We start from the raw sequence: 15,444 nt of genomic DNA, 5'->3' as shown, positions 1-15,444 counted from the left end.
ATTAAAATAAAAAAAAATATTTTTAATTAATAATTGATAAGTAGTTTAATAATAAATTAAATATTGATTTTATATAATTAAAATAAAGATATTTTTAAATTAGTATAAGTATGCATTATTCATTAAATGCATTCATTTTGGAGGGAAAATAGGTTCACGAGAAAGTGATACATCACTTTCATTAGTCGGGGGAAAACCCAGAATCAGTGAAGACAACTCGATGAGGTATTTTATAGATGTGATGCATTGTAAACGATTGTGGTAAAAGACAATTGAATTGGAACATTAGACGATAAGAACAACTTAGAATAACAACAATTAATAAATTATTAAAAGAATAATATAATAGAATGAGTATATGAAAAATATTATAAAAAATTATAAATTGTACCTTAAAAGAATCAACTTCAATAAAAAACGAAGAATACATTCTTATTCTATGAAGTAGTAAAAAAATACTAAATATAAAATTATGAGCTGACTCTCAAATTTAGATTCATGTACCACAGAAAAACACTATTTATAGACTTTAGTAAAACAAAAATAAATATGTAAATTACTTATTATTAAGGCAATTTTTTATTATGTACAGTAATTACGCATTATAATTGATAAGTAGTTTAATAGTGCATTAAATATTGATTTGATATAATTATAATGAAGATATGTTCTTAAATTAGTATAATTATATATTATTCATTAAATATTAAATATAATATAATAATATAATTATAATAAATAATTTAGAATAGATGAAAAATTTTATTCGTTTTGGAGGAAAAACGGACTCACGAAAAAGTGACACGTCACTCTTATTAGCTGGGAGAAAACCCAGTTTTAGTATATTAAGTAGATAATTATAGAGACTTACTTTAATTATATCAAATTTAATTATGATTGTAAATAAATAAAATAGGAAACAATCAATACTAATTTTTTTCTTTTTATAGTCAAAATTTATTGTAAATATAAAAAATAAAATCATTAATGATTAAAAATTTGAGTAGAAAATAAAAATCCATAAGCTAAATTTAATTTGTTAACTAATTAATTTTATGTCTATATAATATTATTATTATTATTAGTCAATTATATTCAAATTATTTATTAGTCAATTACTTTGATAAAAATTCTTGCTATAATTAGATTATACTTATGTTTTTTATCTTGTTTTAAATAATATATAGAAACATATATCCTGTGTATAAAAATGTGACTATTAGTAATTTTATTAATAAACTTTTTTTAAACTATTACTAATTTCAATTTTAATAAAAAATTTAAGAAAATAATTTCGCTTGTCATAAATAATATACTAAAACTGTTAGTATATTATCTTCTATATGGTTAATTGAATTTATCAATGATTTTTCTGTGTAAATCATTATTACCCAATTTTTAATAACTACTTAATATACAAAATTTGAAATTGAAAATTGTTATTACTAATTCAATTAACTGGTTAATTAAATAATAATTATCAAATTATTAAGGTGCAAAATCATTGATTTATTCAATAGATTTTCATATATTATTTATATTTCAAGTAATAATTTGAAATTATATTATTTACCCAGTTAATAATACTATTATTAATAATTATTTTTTGCATTGATTTTTAAATCAATTATTAAATAATTATTTTTGTTAAGATAATTGTTTATAAATTATTTCAAATTATATTTTGTTAAGATATAATTATTTAGATTATTACTGATGGCACATGTATAATTTCATTTTATACCAATTAATTAATTATAATTATATGACACGGGTGTAATTTCAATTTTATCCACCGATTATTGGCAAAAAAATTTTATTTCAATTATAAATAAAATCTGTTTTTATTGACAAATAAATTGTCTTTAGGTCAACGATTTAATATATGTGTAGGTTCATTTTTTGTTAAATATAATGAAAATACAAATAAAGAAATAAAGGATAAAAATAAACTTAATAATATCTGACACTACTTCATTTTATTAAATTATTTAAAAATAGCAAAATTCACAAAAAATAATCGTAATATATAAATTGAGGCAATAATTTAAAATTTTAATTTAATCAAATACTAATAGTAAAACCAAATTAACTAAACAATATTGAACCTATTCTAGTCCTTAGTCACGTATAGTATAGAATCATTCTTATAACGACAACCAACTGAAATAACATCGTAAGTTTCAATATTTAGAATTCGTGCAAAATTAGACCATCTTCTTGTTAGATAAGCTTCATCGTCCGCTATCCATGCAATGTGGCAAGATATAGAATTATCACACCGAGAAACCAAACTAACTCTTATTCCCCTCAATGGCATTGCATGCATGCAAAAGAAAGCTAGTAATTTCTGAAAAAATTAAAATATGTTAAAAAGTTATTCTAATAATTAACAGTTTAAACTAAGAAAATTTAAATATATTACCAATCATTGAAATTGCATATCTGCATTTATCACGAATTTAGCAAAACTGAACTGAAAATGAGGGAATTCAATTTCATTATGTGCTCCACTTCGAAGATTTTCGGGCAGATGTAAAAAGCATGGAGGGGATGGAACTTGAACTTGCCCTATAAAGTTTCGCGGATGCAATTCCTCAATCAAAAATCGAGCTCCTCCTAAGAAATCTAACTTTAACCACATTCCATTGGGTTGGTCATAATAGGTGAGTAGATCCAACCATCCTTCGGTAAAGTAGAGACTATTGCCTCTTCTTTGAACGCTTACATCCATGTAGTTGGAACCCGAATAAGTGAAGACAACTCGATGAGGTATTTCATGGATGTGATGCATTGTAAATGATTGTGGCAAAAAAAATCGAACTGGAACATTAGACGATAAGAATAACTTAGAGTAACAACAAATAAAAAATTATCAAAAGAATAATATAATAGAATGAGTATATGATATTATAAAAAATTATAAATTGTACTTAAAAGGATCAACTTCAATAAAAAACGAAGAATACATTCTTATTCTATGAAGTAGTAAAAAAAAAACACTAAATATAAAATTATGAATTGACTCTCAAATTTAGATTCATATACCACAGAAAAACATTATATATAGACTTTAGTAAAACAATATTTTTAATTGATAATTGATAAGTAGTTTAATAGTGCATTAAATATTGATTTTATATAATTATAGTGAAGATATGTTGCTAAATTAGTATAATTATATATTATTCATTTAGTATTAATTACAATATAATTACAATAAAATAATTTAAAATAGAAAAAAATTTTATTCGTTTTGGAGGGAAAATGGAGGCATAAGAGATCGACACGTCACCTTTAGTAGTTGGAAGAAAACCCAGTTTTAATATATTAAGTAGATAATTGGTTGTAATAAGACATTTATACAAAGCTGAATTATATGATAGCTATCATTAAGATAATTATAGTAAATATGAAACTTTTACAATATTTAAACATTGTAGCTAAAATTGGATTTTTTTTTTTACTATTTGACAACATTATTTTTTAAAAATAAAAAAAAATGTGATTAAATTAAAAAGTATTTCTAAATAATAAAAAAGTGTACCTTAATTTTAACTGCAATGTTTTCATAGTCACTATATTCACTATAACAATTATCACCATAAAATTTACTAGATAAAAATATACTAAAACCAAATAACATATATTTAGAATTAGAGACGAGAAAAAAAACACACACACATAAATTGCGGTCAATTTTTTTTTTTGGGTGACTAATTAGGATCAAATTTAAATAGGCTTGATCAATTTTTACTAATAATTAAATATATCCATCGAAAGGTAAGTTTTGTATTTTTTTTTTGGGTAATAATTAAATATATCTTTTTAAAAAACTTCAATATGGACTTGCAATAATTCCGGACCACTGACACTGATGAATGACCAATTGCTTTCAAAGTAAATGCACCATCTACTTTGGATAATTCTTTTTCTTTGTTTTCCATATTTTATTATATATGAGATATTTATCACAGTTGACTTGACTAGGTTATTAGCACAAAATTGTTTCCACTAATTAATTTAGTGGTAAATGGGGCTGGAGGTGGGAAAAAAAAGGCTCAATTTTATAGATATGAAAAGGTTTGGGTGTGTTATTTTTAAATGTGGAGTTATGTGGGACAGATTTTTCTGAGTTAAAAGTAGAATAACTAGGATCATGCGAGTTCTTTAAAAATAAAATTTTTCTTTTCAAATCGCATGGTCCGATTTGCAGCTGATGGAATTTAATATCTGAAACACGTAACTCAGATCCTCCGTTTTGCTTGTTTTGGCTAAATTTGTTGAGCAACACACAATTCGGACCATCCGTTTTCAAAAACACAACTCGCAGGGTCCGTGTTCTAGTTCTTCTGATCCCACAATGAGGTGAAGCACCTCTCCTCCCTATATGCGAGTCTAACATCTCATTTTCCGTCCATATTCAAATTAAAAAGATGGGAAAAAACTAAGAAGAAAAAAAAAAGAAAAATTATATTATTATAACCATAAGGTATATTTCTTCTTTAGCAAGAAACTTAGTTTGTTCTTACACTTATTAGGATTACTATAATAATTCTTTTATTTTCTAGGTGAAAATTCAAATACAGTCAACTTCTAAAGTTGATAGCCGAGAACGATTAAATAATTTAACTAATTTAATTAAATTTTCATCTAACGACTCTTAATTTTCAACTTTACATAAAGTTGACTGCATCAGCTGAACTTCTACCTATTTTATAACATCCCTTAGCCTATTGCAATTTGCCTAAGCAAATGACCGTTGGTTGCCACAATCCAAGTTGTCTCCAGGGCTCACTCCCAACATCTGACAATACCTTTGATAGAAACCGATCCGATCTTGGACCCGAGAATCCGACCCGTGTCCGCATTCAATTCCACCATTGATTATGTTAGTGATCACACCAAAACGGGAAACTCGGCCGGCCGACTTGTCAGCATCAGACGGCGTCCATTTTCCGGTGATGACATCATGACAGGATGGTTTACTCCCTTGCGGTGTCATCCAAAACCATAATGCTGTTTGGAATGACACGGTTGGATTTGTGGCTACAAGATCAGGATTGTTAAGAAGATCAACTCCTATAGCTTTACCCGCTGGACCATAGTTGTAATTGCTGTAAGAAAATATCAACATTATTCAATCAATTCATGCTACATAAAAAAGTCAAACCCTAAAATTTTGAGGAGTTGAGAAAAATACTCTTTTCTTTAATTTCTCTATCAAATATTTACTTTAACCTTCTTAATTATATAAAAAAATTTAGCTTGTTTCATATTAAAAGGTCCTACAAACCAAATTGATAGAATTAAAAAAATTTAATTTAATAATTCAAAAGTTTAATCATTCAAAAATTTAAATAAAATTCAACTAAAATTGAGTCAGATATAATAAAATTATATATTAAAATGCGTAATTTAAAAATTAATTTTTTTGTTATTTATTATTTTAAATTAATTAATTATTAAAAAATTATACTGGTTCAATTGATCTATTAATCGATTTTTTTACCAATTTTTTTTTTAATTTTTGACCGATTCATGATAAAATAGATTTTATTTTAAACTAAATTGATTTAGTGATCAATTTACTCATGTTCCAGAAGACTCCCGAACCCCGGCCACTGAATATCCTCTCATAAGTTCATATTCTTTCTACCAAAGGCAAAAGAAATCAACTCTCACCTCCATCCGCCATCTAATCCACAAAAACCCTTCTCCTCCTCCTAAAGAAGTCATCCAGTCTTCCCACCTGCAACAGTGTGGTCTAAAAGCCACTACTGCCGAACAGTACATAACTTTGGAGATTCCTCCAGAACTTATCCAAAGTTACTTGAACCAGGGCTACACTCATTTACATCTAGGAGCAGTTAGGCTAATTCTCACTCTTCATGGGAGAAGATCCGCCACTCGACCAATCCAAGTTGGTTTAAATCAAATAAGTTTGATTGGCTAATGTACACAATTAAAACATAATGGTAACTTCTTCATTACAAACTTGTGTTAAATATGGACCCAAAAAAATGTTTTTCTTGTTTTCCTAAGAAGCTGAGACTCTCAGATCCCATGATATGTCAAAGACTAAAGATCCAGATACAGCTGGTTGGAGTAATTCAAGACTCAAATGCTGAACAAGCCACCCTGCATCATCAAGTTCTCTATAGAGTTCAAGATCATGCTCTTGATCTCAATCTCCCAAATACTACAGGAGAAGCATTATTCATGTTCACAGATAATGCAAGAGGACCAGCAATCATAAACACTCCAAGAATAATTACCACTGATGAACTTTCTTCTATCATTCCATTGGAATGGATTACTGATTATGAGAGAGCTTTCCCGAAAGAACAGGTTGATGTTCACACTACAACACCACCAACTATTACTCACAACAGTGATGGGACGGTAACCACTGTCTTTCAGAGACCCAGAATAACCAAGCAAACCTCTCTACGAGGATCATCTTTCAGAAGAATTAACATGATCTCTCCTGTTCAGGTGCAAACAACTCACAACCAACATGATCCACCAGTGCATTTTTATGAGAACGGAAAACCTGTTTATGTTTCTCATATAAATGGTCACTTTATATGGGATGTTGATCCCTCTATGTGCGATTCTGATTGTGATTGTGTTAACCAATGGAGTGACACTGATGAGGAAGAATATGAGAAAAGACGGAGGAACAAGAAAAAGAAGAAGAAGTCATTTCCATCACCCTGCTCCTTCAAAAGACCTGAGCCTCCTGATGACGCTGAAACAGCCCCAATGACCAAAAGGAAGCCAATGCTGAAAAAGACAAGATTATCCAGAAAAGGTTCTATGGATCATCTCTATCAATCAGTCAATAATGTCCCATGCATTGCCACTCTCAGGCCCTATGAAGAGGAATTCCCACCTTTAGTGACCCAGACTGATGAAAAGAAAATCACCAGAAGACCTTATGTGATTCCTCAAGGAATTACTCCACATGGGCATCAGGCAACAACCCCTCAAGAGGAAGTACTTAACTGGCATACAGACAATGCAGTCAGCCAAAATAAGGTCTTACTCCGAATTGATCACACCCTCGGCACTCTTGTGGAAAAAACTGAAGATCTTTCAGCACAAATAAGCTCCATGGCAGAACAGGTTGCTGATCTCAAAGATCGGCTATCTAGGCAAGCTTTTCAACTTGACCAAGAACTCAAGACCTATATTGGCAGTAGGTACTTTGGTCCAGAATTCCATAAGAAAAATAGAGAGCTAGAGCAAGTCAAAGCTCAACTTCGCCAAATTGAGATGGACAAAAGTAAAGCAATTGTACCTCAAGCACTGGCTATAGACCCTTTATCCATGTATCCTAAACCATATCCTTCATATTCACCTGTTTTGTTTCCCCCAACATATTCACCACCAGAAACTCCAGATTATGACTCCATTTTCAAATCCACTTATCATTTAGCCAGACAAGCAAACACTAAAAAATCCATCTCTCCCCAAGGACGAAGTTATTCATCACAGTCTCAATCCTCTCATCAACCCAAGCCTCATCCTCCTTGGAAGCCAGGAAATTTTTTCCGAGAAGAAAATGTTCCTACAAAAGATAAGGGCATCAAAGAAGGATCGCCTGCTCCAGGACGATCAATTAATATGATCTCTTTGGACAATCAAGCACATAGCACAGAAATTAATGAAGAATCTGAAGAGGAGACTACTGAAACCAGTGAAGAGACAGATGATTGGTCTGAAGAAGACTACAAAGCAGATCTTTCAGCAATAGCCATGGTTAATCCTGTAGAAGAAGAAGAAGAGGAGGGAATAACTTCTGAAAGAGATGAACCAACAGCTTCATCTAGCCGTACACAGACAGGATCCTTTGAGGTTAAAACTTCTAACAAATGGTTCACCTTTGATGATATTCAACCAGCAAGGTACAGAGAAAGGTTAAATGAATTCAGTGCTTGGATTGAAACCACCATGGCCAATCCAAACCTTACAAGCAGCCAAGTCCTTGCAGACTTCATAAATCGGATGACTGGCAACCTCCGAGAATGGGTGAATAACCTGTCTGAGTATGAAAGACTCCAACTCATCAATGGTACCTCTTCACAGTTCCTAGGAATAATACACCAAGAATTCTTGGGAGACATCACAATCATTCAGAAGAGGAATTCTCAAGAATACTTTGAAATGAAATGTTGTTCACTCAACAGAAAGGACTTGGAGAAACACTACAAGAAAATGGTTGCTAAATATTATCCTCTTGGAGGAAATAATAATCCGCCACTTAAACAAGTCTTTATCGCATCCTTGCCAGATGAACTCCAGCCAGAGCTACACCGAATGATGATGGCTCTTCGCAAAGAAGTGGCTACCACTACCATTGGAGAAATATACCAATTGGCTCTAGCCGCTCTTGACAAATTGTGCGAACAGCAGCAAATGTTCAAACAGCTCAGCAAGAATTCGAGCAAACTCAAAGGAGCATGCAGCAAATCCTATTTGAAGATCAAATGCAAGGAGCCAAGCACATGTGAATGTAAGACCAAGAAAAAGACCCATTGGCGATCGCCTACCAAGGCATTCCACCAAAGGACTTTTAGAAGGGGAAGGAGGAAGCAAAAGTACCGTTATTTCAAGAGAAGAAAACCTCAGACTAAGTCAAACAGATGTTTCATCTGTGGAAAGCAAGGACATTTTGCTAAGTCATGTCCCCACAAGACAAAAAAGGAGATAAAGATGCTTCAATCCTTAATGGATGCAGCTTCCATTGAAGATGGAGAAGACCTTGAATCAGTACTTGAAGAACAAGAAGTTAAAGACGGGGAAACTGAATATGTTTTCCAAGACTCTGATTCAGAAGAAGACTTTCCACCAAAAAGGTCAATCTTTTCTATATCCTCCTTAGCACCACCCATGGCCTCCATTACTACAAAGATTCCTAAAGGATCAAATTTCCCAGAAGAAGAACTTGGATATCTTGGATCCTTAGGAATGAAGCAGATTGATGGCACTCCTCGTCCCCATTTTGATCTAAAAGTCAAGACATCCATCTATGACAAACCCACAAAGGCTGTTGCATTGCTAGATACTGGATCTTGCGCCACTGTCTTAAGGCCACATGTTTTGCCAAAGGAAATGTGGGCACCTATTTCGAAGACATTCACAGCAGCCAACAGTGAAATCTTCACCATCAATCTTATCTCTAAACAGCCCATTGGATTGGAGATATTTGCAGGCCAGATCACTTGGCTCAGAGTATTGGGAAGCTACCTCCCAGACAAAGATGTTTTTTTGGATTTGATGCATTCTTCAGAACCCATGGAATGCATATCAAACCCACCGGCTTAACTTATAAAGGGCAGTTTTTGCCTTTTTTTAGGGATGCAAAGCATTCTTGAAATTCAAGAAGCTCCAGAAGAATACAGGGAGATCCAGCAACTACTCATCAGTGCTTGCTGCGACAGTCATGACCAATTCAACCACCCTGCACCTTTGTGGAAAAATCCAGAATTCTATGTCCGTCTCCCTTTCAAGAAGAATGAAGACATCAATCCAACAAAAGCCACGCATTCAGGAATGAACCCTGAAGATCTAAAACTGGCAAGAGCTGAATGTGCAGCTCTCCTTGTCCAAGGACTCATTGAACCAACCAAATCCAATTGGGCATGTCAAGCATTCTATATTGAAAAAAAGGGCTGAGCAGAACAGGGGGAAGAAGAGGCTTGTTATTGATTATAAGCCACTTAATGTCTTCTTACAAGATGACAAGTTTCCCTTACCAAAAATCTCAGTTACTACACAAAGGTTAAGTGGAGCAAAAATATTCAGCAAGTTCGATCTAAAAGCGGGTTTTTGGCAAATTGGGCTCCACCCTGAAGATAGATACAAGACAGCATTCTGTATCCCTGAAGCCCAATATCAATGGACAGTAATGCCATTTGGACTCAAAGTAGCCCCGTCTCTTTTCCAAAAAGCCATGACAAAAATCTTTGAGCCCATATTACACTCCACACTTATTTATATTGGTGATATATTACTGTTCTCAAAAGACAATGAAGCCCACAAGGCACTTCTGGCCCAATTCACTCAAATCATCAAAGATCGGGGAATCATGCTATCAGCAAAAAAGAGCTCTATTGCCAAGAAAAGAATTGAATTTCTTGGAATGATTTTTGAAGATGGGTTTTTTCAACCAGGGGAACACATTGCCAAAAGGCTAATCAACTTCCCTGATGAGAACATGACAGTCAAACAAGTCCAACAATTCTTGGGAATCATCAACTACATCAGAGACTTTATCCTAGATGTGACTAAACATACCAGCCAGCTGTCAAAACTCTTGCAAAAGAAGCCCCCACCTTGGGGACCAGAACAAACCACAGCTGTCAAAACCCTGAAGAAGATAGCACAGGACCCCCCTCCTTTAAAGATTCCCAGCACAGAAAAAAGAATATTGCAGACAGATGCTAGTGATGAATTCTGGGGAGCTGTGCTGCTTGAAGAAATTGATGGGACTAGACACTATTGTGCACATGCTAGCGGGAAGTTCAAAGAATCTGAAAAACATTACCATGCCACTTACAAAGAGATTATTGCTGTCAAAAGAGGGATAGAAAAATTCAATTTCCACCTCAGTTCTTATCATTTTACTGTGGAAATGGATAACACCTCTTTCCCATCAATGCTGGAGATCAAGAAAAAAATCTTGCCAGACTCTCAACTCTTGCGATGGAAAGATTGGTTCTCCCGCTATAAATTTGAGGTGAGACATATAAAAGGCCACCAAAACACACTTGCTGATTTCCTTTCCAGGCCAACCAAAGAACCACCTCCCAAGCCAATAGAACCACCTCCCAAGCCAATCCATTACATTTGCACCATGAGTACCCACAATCCTTCATACACCATTCTATTCCCTGATTGTCCACTACACAATAACCCATACAGAAGAAAAATTGGTCCTTTTCCCTTCAAAGCAAAACCCCAGACAGGATTTCAGATAGCCTGTCTAGCCAGGCAAACTTTGTTTTACTGGCTACACCAGCTCCTTATTATAACCCAAATCTGTCCAAATCCAAAGTACTTCGACATGGATACCCCTTCTTGCACCATACCAATTATCCAAGGACCTATACCAGAAGAAATGATGTGGTATATCTGGGCTCTGTCTTCTCTTTATCCATGTGCTATCATCATACCACTCTTCCCTGTATATCACATCCTGTGTAACCGCACTGAAGCCCAGTCTCATCTAGTCCGGTTATTCGCTATGTATGCGCCACTTGAGGCATGGAGAGGAATGTTATATAACATGATTGAGCAACACCAATTATGGGATAAACCCTCCAGGACAAAGCGGAAATTCTGTTGCTTTGTCACCCTTCAGAGAGATTATTTCACAGAATGTAAAGCACATACTGTGAATGCACATACCATGAACAAAGTTGATATTGTTGGGTATTCTACCATATGGCCTACAGATGAAAAGACAGTCCTAAATGCCTTGGCTAAATACCTTTGCAAACTTTGGCAGCCTGGACTATTTGGAGAGAGAGATGTAATTGAGGGACTCCCGTTTCAATCAGAGGTCCCACCAATAACCCTCCAGGAGTTTCAGTCCAGATTCATAACTTCAGGAATAATCAATCAATTTGGACAGTACTCTTTTTATGCACCAAGAGACCAACCCAGCACGTCTACACATGTCCCAAACAAAAATTCTGAAGAAGATCTGAATTCTGAAGATCTAGGTGGAAGGGTGTATACTTTACCACCAAGCCCAACCAGAGTTGATGCAGGAATAGCTGATGATGATGAAGGCCCAAAATCAGACCCATATGACCCATATCTGCAAGATGAAGGAAACACTGAAGACCCATTTCTCTACCTAGGGACTACCAATCCAGCTTCTGATTCATCATTCTCAGATGGAGATGGGACCCTTCCAGAAGACTATTTCAAACCGTCCCTTTATTAAAGCAATGGCCCCACTATGTATAATTATTAAGTGTGCTAGAATAAAGTGACTTTCGTCACATGTCTCAGAAAAGTTGTCACATGTCTCAGAAAAGTTAGGAGATAAGGCTTATCCTTATCCTCCAGTTGGCATTGTAAGATAGGTTTGTTTAGATTTCGTAAGATATCTGTTCTATCCAGAGACCTCTATAAAATGAGGTGCTCATCCCCAGTTGTAATCGGACTTGAATGAACATTGTAATATATCCACTTTTCCTATCTTACAAAATGTTCTAAAATTCTCATTCTCTCTCTGAAAGCTTAGCTAGTGTTATTTCCTTCTTCCTCAATCCAGTGCCATAAAAGTATGCTCTGAGCTTGCCTCTAAAAGAGGATCCTGCTCATCAGAAAATGGCATGGAAAGGATCCATGGAAATTTCTCATAGTGGAAAAAGGACTCAATGTTATAATGCTAAGTTTTGCTCGGACCCTTTAATCTCACTCGTTTTCATGGTTATAAAGAGTGAATGGGATAGGCAAACAATGCATTGTATCATTGTTCACCTGAAGTACTGGAGATCCACCCCTGTGTTTATTCTATAGGAATTATATTTGAATTGATGACTTACTAAGAGATTTGGATTGGTCCTCTTCCATAATATTTTTTACCGGGAGAACAAGGCCACTCGTCGGAGGCAACACAATAATCTGCTGTGGCGCCAACTTCGCTAAGAAAGCAATATCCCCATGCATATGGCCCATCAGGTGCACTTGGCCACCCTCCTATATATAGAAATGTCAAAACAAGCTAGTATGTGTGAATATTAGTGCCACCATCTATCAACCATTAATAAATACATATATTGCTTCTTGCTTCAAGAAAAGGTAACAAGATCGTGTTATTTCTATAAAAGTCGAGGTATCTATTTGTTCATACCCTGACCCAATAATAAAAGCCCAGGTCCAAAAGAAAGGCTTAGTCCAGAGGATTGAGCCTTACTACGCACCGACCTGGTGTCAAGAAGTCGGTGTTGACTACGATTCGTCTTAAAGAATTCGGGCACGAGATTAGCTGGCAGATAAACACTCATTCAAATGAGTAACCGCCCCTAAAATCTCTCAAACCGCTTCATCAAGCCATATCTTAACCTCCCTAAGATAATGGGACGGTTAACACCCTAAAGATATGGCACTACTCCAACTGTGGTTATTGGCTCACCATTATAAATACACTGACACCCCTCAGGTATCTCTAAGCCCAATACTCTCTAGACCTGCTAACACCCTTGCTAACTTAGGCATCGGAGTGTCTTTGCAGGTACCACCCCCCATTCACTCACGTACACAAGTCGGAAGGAGGCTCCTGCGAGCGAACCTACTCGAAAGCCACCCTCTGCAGACAATTGGGCCAACCAACGTCATCCATTCTATTAATCTCCTGTTACCCACCGTAACATTGGTGCCGTTGCCGGGGACCCGAGAGATCATCCATCGATGGCGGACAGATCCCACGAAGAAGGCCATGTGGAGATAGATTCTGAACAAGAGAATCTGGACACAGGCAATAACGATGTGGATTTCACCCTCCACCAGGAAATCGATAACCAACACAGGGAAGGCACCTCCGGAGTAAAAAACCCAAAGGTAAACTCCTCAGAAGGGCGCGAGTCAGAAAAAGAAGGACCACTCCATGTAACCGAACTCATGGGACTAGTCCACAGCCGCCTGGAGCAGTTAGAGCAGGAGCGAGAGTGGCAAAAGGAAACTGAAAAGAGCCTAAAAGAGGAGATGGAACGATGAAAAGAGTTAGAAAGAAAACTCTTAAAGTTGGAATCCTCCCTCAAAAGCCGCAACTCCCGTGACGAACAAGAAGAGCCACCCTTAGGTGGGGAGGATCCCTTTAGCGAAGACATAATGAGGGCTAAAGTTCTGAGGAACTTCAAAAGCCCTGATATGGAGCTCTACGACGGAACCACGGATCCAAAGCATCACCTGAGCAACTTCAAAAGTCGGATGTACCTAGCTGATGCTTCCGACGCTACGCGATGCAAAGCCTTCCCGACCACTCTATCGAAAGCAGCGATGAAGTGGTTCGATAGCCTCTCTCCGAGGTCGGTTACTAGCTTTGAAGACCTCTCAAGGAAGTTTTTGATGAGGTTCTCAATCCAGAAAGACAAAGTGAAACATGCACCGAGCCTCCTGGGAATAAAACAGGAGGTCGGAGAATCTTTACGAGCCTATATGGAAAGGTTCAACAAAGCATGTTTGGAGATTCAAGACCTGCCCACAGAGGCAGTCATAATGGGATTAGTCAATGGACTTAGAGAAGGTCCCTTCTCGCAGTCCATATCTAAAAGATATCCCGTTTCTCTAAGTGATGTACAGGAAAGAGCTGAAAAGTACATCAATATGGAGGAAAACGCCAAGTTAAGAGACCTGAGTTGGCGACCTGGGCCCCCTCCCTCAACAAAAGAAAGGGAGAGGGAAACCAAGAAAAAGGAAGAACTTGGTCTCGAAAGGCCAAGAAAATATCACTCTTATACTCCTCTGAAAGTTTCCATAGTAGATGTATACAGAGAGATTTGCAACACTGAGAGACTGCCACCCCCTAGACCCATTAAAAATAAAAAAGGGGGAAGCCGCAGCGATTACTGTGAGTACCATAAATATATGGTCACTCCACAAACGACTGCTACGACCTCAAGAATGTGATAGAAAAGCTGGCTAGAGAAGGTCGACTTGATAGATATCTCATAGAAAGGTCGGACAGTCATGAAAAGAGAAAGCGAGATGATATGGATAGAAGAGACCCACCACCGCAGACTCCAGAGAGGCATATCCATATGATCTCAGGAGGATTTGCGGGAGGGGGACTTACCAAATCCTCTCGCAAAAGACATCTCAAAAGAGTCTACCAGGTCGGGGAGGAGTCACCCGACCTTCCTACCATTTCATTCACAAAAGAAGATGGGCAAGGAATAATCCCTGGACACGACGATCCAGTGGTAATAACTATGATCCTAGTAAATGCCCATCTCCACAGAACCCTAGTAGACCAAGGAAGCTCGGCGGACATTCTTTTCAAGCCTGCTTTCGACAAGCTAGGGTTAGATGAGAAAGAGTTAAGAGCCTATCCCGACACCCTATACGGATTAGGGGACACGCCAATAAAACCACTAGGATTTTTTCCCCTTCACACCACTTTTGGAAAAGGGGAAAAATCAAAGACTCTGAGCATAGACTTCATAGTCATTGACGTGGGGTCAGCATATAATGCTTTAATCGGCAGAGCTACCCTTAATCGGCTCGGAGCTGTGGTATCCACTCCCCACCTCTGCATGAAATTCCCGACCTCAGCGGGGATAACAACGGTAAGGGGAGACCAAAAATTGGCAAGGAAATGCTACAATGAAAGCCTAAATCTGAGAGGAAAGAACAGAGAAGTTCATACAATAGAGCTCGGTGGAGCAAGGGCCAGAGAAGAGCTGCGACCACAACCGGGAG

The 15,444-nt window shown here is 36.1% G+C and overlaps 1 protein-coding gene across 1 annotated transcript in view; it reads right to left on the bottom strand.

Annotated features, from left to right (window-relative positions):
• Nucleotides 1-4,747: 4,747 nt before the first annotated feature.
• LOC107476042 (endochitinase-like) overlaps nucleotides 4,748-15,444 on the bottom strand; it is a 19,831-nt gene continuing 9,134 nt past the window's right edge. Inside the window, exons 2-3 of the mRNA XM_016095790.3 lie at nucleotides 12,570-12,723; nucleotides 4,748-5,117 (exon numbers count right to left, since the gene is read on the bottom strand). Of these exons, the coding sequence (XP_015951276.1) occupies nucleotides 4,748-5,117; nucleotides 12,570-12,723 (524 nt within the window). The remainder of the gene's footprint in view (nucleotides 5,118-12,569; nucleotides 12,724-15,444) is intronic.

The sequence above is a fragment of the Arachis duranensis genome, unplaced genomic scaffold, assembly GCF_000817695.3.
Source record: "Arachis duranensis cultivar V14167 unplaced genomic scaffold, aradu.V14167.gnm2.J7QH unplaced_Scaffold_165934, whole genome shotgun sequence".
In the NCBI taxonomy this organism is placed as follows: Eukaryota; Viridiplantae; Streptophyta; class Magnoliopsida; order Fabales; family Fabaceae; genus Arachis; species Arachis duranensis.
The sequence above is the reverse complement of the archived record's forward strand: the minus strand, read 5'-3'. Positions and strand labels throughout refer to the sequence as shown.